General features: G+C 43.3%; 1 protein-coding gene and 1 pseudogene across 1 annotated transcript; both read right to left on the reverse strand.

The window, feature by feature from the left end:
- Positions 1–3,247: 3,247 nt before the first annotated feature.
- On the reverse strand, positions 3,248–6,533 carry LOC125527367 (uncharacterized; annotated as a pseudogene).
- Positions 6,534–10,655: 4,122 nt separating this feature from the next.
- On the reverse strand, positions 10,656–11,360 carry LOC125527368 (uncharacterized). Its single transcript, XM_087517095.1, has one exon. The coding sequence runs from the start codon at positions 11,358–11,360 to the stop codon at positions 10,656–10,658; it is 705 nt and encodes a 234-aa protein (XP_087373221.1).
- Between the last annotated feature and the right edge of the window lie 225 nt (positions 11,361–11,585).

The raw sequence follows: 11,585 nt of genomic DNA on the forward strand, positions 1-11,585 counted from the left end.
ACTGATCAAGGCAGTACAAGTCAAAGTGGCGAGCAGCCATCAAGTGAGGATGATGATGATGAAGTTGGTAATGATGATGCCAACGAAAATCCACCTGATTCACCACCAGTGCAGCAGCAAAGAAGAAGTGAAACAGGTCACATTCCTTCTACTAAATATCCACCACATCAATATGTGTTGATGATAGATGCAGGTGTGCCCTCATGCTATGAGGAGGCAATGTCTGATGAGAACAAGGAAGAATGGTCAGAAGCCATGCAGGATGAGATGAATTCCCTGTATGAGAATGATACCTTTGAGTTGGTGAAACTACCAAAGGGCAAGAAAGCACTCAAGAACAAGTGGGTGTACAGAGTGAAGACTGAAGAAAACACCTCACATCCAAGGTACAAGGCCAGATTGGTTGTGAAAGGATTCAGTCAGAAAAAGGGCATTGATTATAGTGAGATATTCTCTCCAGTGGTCAAGATGTCTTCGATCCAAGTTGTGCTTGGCATGGCTGCCACCATGGACTTGGAAATTGAACAACTTGATGTGAATACTGCATTCTTACATGGTGACCTAGAGGAGGAGATATACATGGAGCAGCCAGAGGGATTCATGGTTGTAGGCAAGGAGCACTTAGTTTGCAAATTGAAGAAGAGCTTGTATGGCTTGAAGCAAGCTCCTCGTCAGTGGTACAAGAAGTTTGAGTCTTTTATGACTGGGTCTGGTTACCATAAAGCACAACCTGACCATTGTGTCTTTATGAAGAGGTACTCCGAGGGTGACTTCATTATTCTCTTGTTGTATGTTGATGATATGCTGATTGTTGGAAATGGCACAAAGAGGATTGCTCTCCTCAAGAAGGCCTTGAGTAAATCATTTGCCATGAAGGATTTAGGACCTGCTAAGAAAATACTTGGCATGAAGATCTCCCGTGATAGATCGAAGAAGCTGCTTTGGCTCTCACAGGAAAAATATATTGAGAAGGTACTTGAAAGGTTCAATATGAAAGATGCAAAATCTATTATCTCTCCGCTTGCAGGCCATCACAAACTGAATTCTAAACAATGTCCTACAAGCAAGAAGGATAAAGAAGAAATGAGGAAAGTACCTTACCAATCTGCTGTGGGCAGTTTGATGGATGGCATGGTATGCACTAGGCCTGACATTGCCTATGCAGTTGGAGTTGTTAGCCGGTTCATGACAAATCCAGGTAAAACTCACTGGGAAGCAGTGAAGTGGATTCTCAGGTATCTCAAGGGTACTTCTACATCTTGTCTATGCTTTGGAAATGGTGATCCTGTATTGCAGGGCTATACAGATGGAGATTACGCATGTGACAAGGATCGTAGGAAGTCCACATCTGGATACCTGATGACTTATGCAGGGGGGCAGTGTCATGGCAATCAAGATTGCAGAAATGTGTTTCTACATCAACTACAGAAGCTGAGTACATTGCAGCAGTTGATGCTGACAAGGAAGTTTTGTGGATGAAGAACTTCTTACGAGAGCTCGGCATGAAGAAAGAGAAGTATGTTCTGTTTTGTGACAGTCAAAGTGCTATTCATCTTGCCAAGAATTCAAGCTATCACTCTCAAACCAAGCACATTGATGTGAGGTACCATTGGATTCGAGATGTCGTGAGTTCCAAGTTGCTGAAACTTGAGAAGATCCATACCGACGATAATGGTTCGGATATGATGACCAAGATATTACCAAATGAGAAGCTACAAGTATGTTGCAAGGTAGCAGGCATGGCGGTGCCCCCCTCATGAGTCGGAGGGGGAGATTTGTTGGGATATCCTCCTCATGTGGGATGTGAGGAGATGACCATTTGAGGCCTTTTAGGCAGCCCAAAGAGGTGCATGAGCCCACTACCCATTAGGGTTATGACCTAGGGTCATTTTGAACTTTGCACATGAGTGGATGGGGATGCTTTATCCTCCATCCAGCAGCCACCACCAAGAGTGACGAAAATCAGTTCATTCTCCAAGAGAGAAGAAGAGAGAAAACCAAAAGAGCAAGGGAAGAAGAGGAAGATTGAAGGAAGAAGCAAGGGAGCTCCTCCCCAAGGTTGTGATGGTGCAGATCCACTACATTATCTCCTTCAAGCTTCAGTTCCACCATCTTTGGTTAGATTGTTCCAATCCCTAGTTCTTGAGCCCCAAATCTTGTTGTGTTCATCCAAGAATCAGAAATCTTGATGTATGAGATCCTCTAGTGCTGTCTAGAGAAGAACTTGTTGTATCCCACATTTGATAATAGTGGAAGAGGATTTGGGTGGCTTCGGCCCGTGGTTTTTCCCCTCAAGTTGAGGGGTTTTACACGTAAAAAATCTGGTATCTCTTTGTTGATGATTGGTGCTGTCCAGAAACTTACTCCTACCACAAGACACTATGCTGAGGAGTGTCTTGCCTGCTGAGTAACATTTTTTGCCTCCATATATGTTACTGCATATGTTTCCTTCCATGCTAAGCAACGATCCTTGAATTAGTACATGATGTGGTGCTGAGATTACTTGTTTCCGCTGTAGTTCAGTTAACCACAAGTGCATTTGTGTGCTAATTCCCAGCACCCCACAAAACCAAAATCTATAAAGTCAATCATGAGGCATAGCTTGTAAACATATGCACGCATCGAAAAAAGAACCTGGATACTCTCTCTCTCTCCTGCACGGCTCCCACAACATGTCAGGATTCGACGAGGCAGTATATGTACCAGTAGTAATAGTGGAGCCACAGTGTCAAGCCCAGCCCCAACTCCATAATTTCCAGCGCCACCAGCCCAAAGTTTGTTCACCTCTCTTCGACCCGGTTCTATGGTGCATCACCTGCCTCCCGTGGCGGTCAGGTTTGGAGGGAGTGCATGCTTCACTCCGTTGGGGTGGCCGTATTTTCATGCCTGCAAGAAAGAGAGAGAGAGCTTGCTAAGAGCATGGTTAATAATATAGTCAGCTGCTGGCTATATAATCTTGCCACATCATCTATGGTCAGCCTTATAGTCGACAAGTACAATAGATGCATATAAGTTTGTACTACTTTGTTGATACATGACCAGGGCCGTCTCCAGAAATTCAGGGCCTCGGGAGAAAACCAAAATGTGGCCCAAAATTTTGACAATTCACGTAAAGGAATAATTAATATGTGTAAAGAATACTCTCACTTTATTATATAATTTCAAGTCTGCTTTATTTCTACCTTATTTAGGCATATTTCAACACTAATGCTAGAAGGTAAAAGGATTGCAAAGCAATGAACGGACCTCATGTCCTACCAAAAAGGAGCATCCGTCTAGTATTTCTTGAAACAAAATCTTCAATCATATCTTCATACTTTATCTTCTCCAAGACATCGTTTTCAAGTGCTATTGTCGCCAACCCATTCAGTCTTTCTTGTGTCATAGTAGAACACAAGTAGGACTTCAATAATTTGAGTTTATATAAACTCCTTTCCGCAGATGCAACAGTTACAGGAATGGTCAATAAAATTCTGTATGCAATAATAGCATTAGGATAGATTGTCAAGCGCTTCTTCAAATAATTCAGAATGTCAAGAGGACCCATAGATTTCTGAAGTGAATCCTGTACGAAAATTAGCTCGCAACACAATTCAAGTCCATCAATATCTGTATGTTCTCCACTCTTAAGTGAATCTTCAAGATTAACACAAGCAGCCATCAAACTCTTGTCATCTAGTGATCGCAGCCTATCTGAAGTAAAGAAGAAACCAAATATATTTTCATAACCCTCGTATTGTTCAAATCTCATGGTAAGTGAAGTTATAGCTTGATCAACAACACGTATAAAATAATTGACCCTGAATGACTCCTCTGCAGATTGTGAATCAATAGATGCTTCATCTTCGCCCTCATCAAATTGTGTTTTCCTTTTGATTTTACACTTGGTGCGGAACTCTGGATGAATGTCCATCTCCACTGCAATTTTTTTTGCAGCTTCCAATGCTTTTGAAAAGCCAGTTTCTCTGTACTTCTTGAAAAAGGAAGGCAAGCTTTTTATGGATTCAATTGCAATATCAATAATCATATCCTTTGACTGTAACTCTTTGCTAATCAAATTAACAGCAGATAATATTTCATAGCAGATGATTATTGATACTAAAAAGTCAAAGCCACCAAGTTCATTTTCTGCCAATGATTGAGCTTCACTTTGTGTCGATGAATCTTTATCACTTTCAGCCACTTGAAGTGAGGCCTCCTGTATTTCCGGTAGCTGAAACCTTATAGCCTGAACACTATCAACACGACTCTCCCAGCGAGTAGATGACAATGCCTTGAGTGTCAATCCTGGTATGTTATCTTTCAGAATTTGCCATCTCTTAGTAGAATTAGCAAATATTGTATAAATATGCTGAATAACTCCAAAAAAAATTGTTGCTTTACGACAAGACTTTGCCATATCACATAGTGCCAAATTCAGATTATGACAACCACAAGCCGAATAAAAAGCTCTTCGGTTGACTTCCAGTACTTTGTTTTGTACCCCTTTATTTTTTTTCTTTCATATTTGACCCATTATCATATCCCTGTCCTCTCACATTGTCCACATCAAGGCCAAGACTCTTCAATTCCTTCAGCAGAACATCAAACAATCCTTGCCCAGTCGTATCATTCACATCCAAAAGACCTAAGAAGGATTCTTCAATGCAAAAAGAACCTGAAGATGCATCAACATACCTAATTATCAAAGACATTTGTTCTTGCTGGCTTGCATCAGGAGTGCAGTCAAGTATAACAGAGAAGTATTTTTCTTCTTTCACCTTCTCAGTGATTTTTGACTTGATTGCAGCAGCAAGCAAATTGATTAAATCATTCTGTATGGAAGGACCAAGATAATGATCACGAATTTTATCATTGGTGATGTGATAAACATGCTCTTCGATAACTGGGTCAAATTCAGCCAACATTTGAACGAGTCCTAAGAAATTGCCATTGTTGTCTTGGTACAACTTGCTATTACTACCACGAAATGCTATATTGTGTTCTGCAAGAAATTTTACAATCAAGAGGATTCGGAGCAAAACTTTTCTCCAATGTTCCTTTTCCTTCGCAAGTTCTCGCTGAGCAATTTTGTCAATTGTTTGATTCTTCTCTAACCTAAGATGCATGTCATACCATGTAGTCATATTTGTGACATGTTCTTTGCTAGTTTCATGCTCTTTAATTCTATGACCAAGATGAGCCCAGTCACTGAAACCATCATTTGCTAACTGCCCTCTCACCAACCCTTTTCTTAATAATTTGCAGCAAAAACAAAATACTTTGTCAAGATCTTTGCTGTATACAAGCCATTCTCTATCACACTTCACTCCATTTGAGAGAACTCTAGTGTATGATAATGCAGAAAACCTTCTAGACAATTTGTCTTTTTCACCATGTTCAATAGACGTGTCTCTTTTAGGACCTTTTTGCACCAAAACATCTATCATTTTTGAATCAAGTGCATCCCAATTTCTTGGATCAAATATATCAAACGGAAAAGGACATTTGATGTCATCAGCAATATTATCATCATCGCCGGTATTAGCATTATCACCTTCATTGGCAGTATCAACATCATCACCTCCATCGGCGATATTACCATCACCCCCTTCATTGGCAATATTACCATCATCAATTTCTGCATCAAGAGTCTCAACCTCTGCTGCATTATCATCAAGACCATCATCAATATTAAAAATCTGTAGTTTGATTTTCAGAATTATGTTGGGGCCCTTTCACCAAATATATATCAAGGGAACCCGCTAGAGATTGAGCCTCAAGTTTGAGTTTTTTTTTCTTACGCTTTGCAGCACCAGATTCATGCTTCCTAATTCTAACAGACATGATGAAGATTCAGGAACACAGAACCGAACAAATTATAAAAGTTATCATTGATCAAACAAAATATATTTAGTTTCTAATAGTAACGGTCTTCGGATGAATAGATCATCCAAACACAAAGAAAATGAATTGAAAATAGAACCTTGCACTTGGAGATTAAAACACGGTCTATAGTTTGGCCTGGATGTGTTCCTTGATGGCTCGATCCTGATTGAAACAACAAACGGAACCGCGGTCACACCTGTTGCGGCTTCACACAGCAAGACGACCAGCAATGGGATTAGATCGGAGGTAACTACCTCGGCGCCGGCTGACTGCCAGGGCCAGGGCCTTCTTCAATGCTCGATCACCGCTCGCGAGACCTAGATGGCAGTTCGCTGTTTGTTCGTCTGCAATCGCTGGAATCAAGCGATTCGTATCCAATCTACCGGTCGACCTATTGGGCCTCCAACATTATTTTCTGTAAATATGTTATTTGGGCCTCTAGCACTAGCAGACCTGGACGCTTAGCAATCCTGGAAGCCTAGCAGATTAATCAAAGACACCATGTAGTCACGTACACACATACTTTAGTTTCCTTTTCCGGTTTTTTAGCGATCTTTCAACCGAAGGGAGGCAACGTACGAAGGGTTTTTTTCTCTTGATGGGGGCCCCACGATTTTGGGGGCCCTGTGCGATCGCTCACCTCGCTCCCCCTCATCGACGGGCATGGATGGCCTTGGGTTTAAAGGTTTCGAGCTTTTTAACCTAGCTATGTTGGCAAAACAGGCATGGCAACTTTTGCAGGAACCCACCTCTCTCAGTGCCAGACTACTAAAGAGCATATATTATCCGAATGTGGATATCCTGCAAGCCTCTTTGGGGGGTCATTCGAGCCAAATATGGAGAGCAGTAATTGAGGGCCGTGACGTCTTGAAACAGGGGCTGATACGGCGAGTCGGAAACGGTGCTACTATTAACATATGGGCAGATAATTGGCTCCCAAGAAAAGAAATGCTCCGGCCATATGGGTGCATCTCGGCGAACCCACCGCAGCTTGTGTCAGAATTGATAGGCCCAACTTCAGCTACCTGGATCAAGCAAAGGGTGAACGAGGTCTTCATGCCAATGGACGCAAATATCATAATGGGCATTCCTCTCTGTACTAGTAATGTAGACGACTTCTGGTCGTGGAACTTCGAGCCCAAAGGCACCTTTTCAGTTAAATCAGTGTATAGAATGCTCTCAGAAACTAAACAACGCCGTGAGGCATGGCTTAATGGGTCACCAGGAACGTCATCAGCGCAGTCAGAGGAAAGGATGTGGAAGAAACTTTGGAAAACTGAAGTTCCTGGCAAAGTCCGGATGTTTCTATGGAGACTGTCAAAACACTCCCTACCCACCAAGGACGTGCGAGCCCACCGCCATATGACGACGTCTAGCAGCTGCGGGCTATGTGGGATGCCGGATTCGTGGAAACATTCATTGATTCAATGCACAATGTCCAGATGTGTATGGGCTTTGGTGGATAAGGAACTTGCACATAAAATGATGGCGCTGTCAGAGCCTAAAGCAAGGCAATGGCTGTTTGCGCTTATTGATTCCTTCACACATGACGAGTTTGTCCTCCTGTCGATTACATTGTGGTCAATCTGGCACACGAGGCGCAAGGCGATCCATGAGGGGATTTTTCAGAGTCCTCAAGCAACACAGACTTTCATCAACAGATACCATGACGAGCTTAATGTGATCCGCTCGACAGCAAGACAAACAAATGCACCTAATGCTCCATTGGGACCGCAGCGACCAAAGGAGCCTCCGTCGGGGTATGCAAAAATCCATGTTGACGCTACAGTACGACCGGGGCGAGGTGGGTCAGCATCAGCAGTTTGCCGTGATTCAAACGGAAATTACCTAGGGAGTTCATCCCTAGTGGTGGAGAGAGTGGACGATCCGGCTTGTCTGGAAGCTCTGGCATGCAGGGAGGCAATGTGCTTGGCAGAGGATCTTCTTATCAACAACTACATAGTGGCCTCCGATTGCAAGCAAGTTGTCTGTGATATAAACTCGGGTAGTAGAAGGCAATACGGTGCCATTCTGTCCGAGATTAGTCTTCGAGCTACCCTTTTTCAATGCATTTTTTCCTTTGAGTGTCGTGCTGTAAATTATGAAGCACATAGTCTAGCCAGATTCTCTCTTAGAAGGGGACCGGGGCGTCATCTGTGGCTCGGCCAACCCCATGACCCATCTTGTATCCCACTTTCTGTGGACTTTGATTAATAAAGCTGGCTTAATCCTCAAAAAAAACAAAGTGCCTAGGAGCACGTGCTACAGTCGGCTGTTAGTTAAGCCTGCTTCTCTTCTCTCTCTTCTTCTCTCCCCGCCAACTCATCAAAAATATAATATTTAAAGTCTTATAGACAGCCCTACGTCATCCTATTGTACTTGCTCTAATTGGTAACCGCAACTCCAGCACCAAAGCCTACCAATCCACTTTTGTGTTTTGTCTTCTACAAAATAGGAAACTGTTGCTTTGTTATATAATCATCATATTACATGTCATGCAGATTAGAAATTTGATTACTAGGGTACTTTTACAACATATCCAGTTATGGTTCCATTGTTGTCGCGTGCCAAACCTTCGATGAATTTCTTGAAGAAAATGAATGGATTCTTTTGTCGTGTGCTTCAACCAGGTAAAATCCTATTGGTTGTTCTAATTATACAATCTTCAGAGCCAGTTTTGTGAGCTTGTACAGTATGATTAATATTTTTGTATGGCTTCCCAATAGATGTATTGGAGCTACCTCTTCCTCTTCTACCGTGCTATCTCTACTTCTTTCCCTTCTACTCCATAGTGGAATATTTAGTACATCTCCATGCTCATGGTTTTTTGGCATATATAGTCTCTACTAAGTAATTCTCTGTACAACCCAGTTAACTCTGCAAGAGCCACTAAAATATATTTGTAGGCTTGCATAGGAATAATTCATTTTTATTGTTGTTTGGTTATTGTTGCTGGCAACCAATTTCTATAAGCTTTAAACATACGGTAGGATTACACAACCAATATGTGTAAATAGTATTTTGTCCTATTTTATTATGTTTTATGCCAATAAGTATGCAATGTGTTTTCCTGCAATTGGTAACTAAACTTTTTTGCAGGGAGATAACTAAATTTATTCCGTTGCTAAAAAAGTTGAGATGAATTCTATGACAGTGAGCAGAAGTAATTGCTGATGCAAGTGTGACAACCTTGTGTACTGTTTTATCCTGGTCTTGCTTTTATTCTTGAACAACTTCTCTGATCTCCCAATAGATTTGTTGGGTTGGTGTGGTCATCGGGCTTAGTTTACACATCTTTCTATTCTGAATCTGTGCTTATACTGTTTGTCATCTGAAAATTACACTCAATATACATTATGGGACATAATGTCCAGGAAATAATCATCACGTGCAGACATCACTCTGTAATCCTTCCGTTCCATAATTCTTGTCGTGGTTTCAGTTCAAGGTTTTCCTAGGGTACTGCTCAGTAAATTGTTTTACCTCATAAATAGGTAGAACAAGAGCCACAAGAGCTGATTTTATATGCGCACCCACTGGATGAAGATATTCAAAATGTGGAGCTTGTAGAAGTTAAATTTTTTGCATATATATTATTGGATTGATGATTGTAAATATTATGAAATATAACACAAATGCATTGTTGCATGGTTCTGTGTTTGAAATTCAAGGTCTGTGTATGGGGGTGGAAGGAAAGGATTGTGAGTCATGCTGCTATCTCTGCCTCCCCAATTGATGCTCACCACTTCTGTCAAGGATTTACTTTTATTTTAGCCCACCAAGAAAAAATGAATTAGTGGCCAATTGTGCTTATCTACTACTGCTTCAAGATTTTTTTTCTTTAAAGGTCTGATAGTACATGTGTAGATGTTTTCACTATTTTTGTTACTACTACTAATTTAGTTACATTTCTCAAAATAAAAGTAAATAATAAAATTTGTATGAACATACAGATCTTATAAATTTGTATTCACGGTAATTTAGTTACATGAATTATTAAACTCTCGAAGAGCATGTAACAATCACAATGTATGTTTCTCATGCTCAAAGGCTATTCCATGCGCCACTATTCTTCCATCCGATGGCAGTGCGGAACTGGATAGGGCCGACGAAGGACGTTAGGGTGACTTCTTCACATCCACACTTTATGGTCCGAAAAGCGATAATTCAACCAGTGAAAACACACGGGCATATTCACCTTATAAAGAATGAGGGTAACGTTATTTTCGACGTTTGTCAGAATTGGATGTAAGAATTTGGCCCGTAGTGGCACGCAAAGCAGGTTTTTCGAAAAAAAATCGCCCAGTGCAACGCACAGGCATTTGTACTACGTGCATCCCATCCTGCAAGGCTCCCATGACATGTCAGGATTCGACGAGACTGTACTATTTATACCAGTAGTAATAGCGGAGCCAGTGTCAAGCCCAGCCCAAGTCCATAATTTCCATTTTGATCGAACTTGTAACAGATACTAATTGACTGAACCCCTAACCAAGAAGGGATAACAGGCTGAAATGACGACGTCCTTACAATATCTCAACGAACTTATAACAAATACTAACTGACTGAATCCCTAACAAAGAAGGGATAACAGGCTGATGAAATTACGACGACCTGACAATCTTTCAACGAACTTGACAGATAACTGACTGAATCCCTAACGAAGAAGGGATAACTGACTGAAATGTTGACCACGACCTTGCAATCTTTTATTTGGAATAATCGAAGAGACTCGGTACTGCTGCTCTGCTGGGCCTCGAGTCATAGGCCTCTCCACCTCCTGTGTACTACAGAGCAAGAAACTCCGGCAGGGCACAGAACCTCACGTCACAGCGGCAAATTGGGCACGTCGTCGCCTTGCAGAACCACATTAAAATGCACCTGCGGTGGAACGTGTGCGGGCACCTCGGTGGCTGCACGGCGGGCTCTCCCTCCAGGCCCTCCAAGCAGATTGGGCACTTGTCCGGCCTGCCGCCGCCGCCGAGCTCCCTCTCCTTGCACGCCATCAGGAGGGCCCGCTCGTCGTGTATGAACTGCCGGTCCACCTCCATCGCGAAGCGGAAGGTGAACCCGCGGGTGGCGCCGTCGCCACACGCCACGCGGACGATCTGTGGCACCACGTTAGTGGGTACGACGTCGTCCCACTCGTCCTGGGTGAGGCGGAGCGCGCGGAGCTGCGGCAGTTCCGCCAGCATCCTGCGCAACGCCCCGCGGCAGGCGCCGTCGCTCTGGAGCGTGGAGAGGTCTGTGACGATGAACCTGTTGCCGTAGCCGCCGCAACGCCCGAGGTACGGCTGGTCCGTCACGACCGGGGGCTGGCCGCGGCGGCGGAACTGCAGGGACCGCTTCACATAGCACCACACGAGCACCGCGAACTGGTACCCGACGTCGACCGGCGCGGTATCCTCGGAGAACCAGATAGCGGTTGCCTCGACGCGGCGCATGATTACTGGGCCGCCGGCGGCGGCGGCGGCGGCGGCGTGATTGGACATCGCCATCACTAGTTCACTACACCGGATGGCAACCTGGGATCTGGAGTGGCAAAGCTGCAGATGGTTGCGAATCGCGGTGGCGCTATTTGTAGTCGCGGCCGGGCGGCAGTGAGCGTACCGTGACTTTCAGTAGGAGAAGGTTTCGCGCGGGAAATTCGTATTAGCTAGGAAACGAACGCGCCGCAAATGTTTTCATTTTAGGAAACGAACGCGATGCAAATGTTT

This window comes from Triticum urartu, chromosome 3A (assembly GCF_056163025.1).
Source record: "Triticum urartu cultivar PI428250 chromosome 3A, HENAU_Tu73, whole genome shotgun sequence".
Classification (NCBI taxonomy): domain Eukaryota; kingdom Viridiplantae; phylum Streptophyta; class Magnoliopsida; order Poales; family Poaceae; genus Triticum; species Triticum urartu.

Coding starts and splice junctions, on each gene's coding strand:
- LOC125527368 (XM_087517095.1), bottom strand. CDS start 11,360: ATGTCCAATCACGCCGCCGCCGCCGCCGCCGCCGGCGGCCCAGTAATC.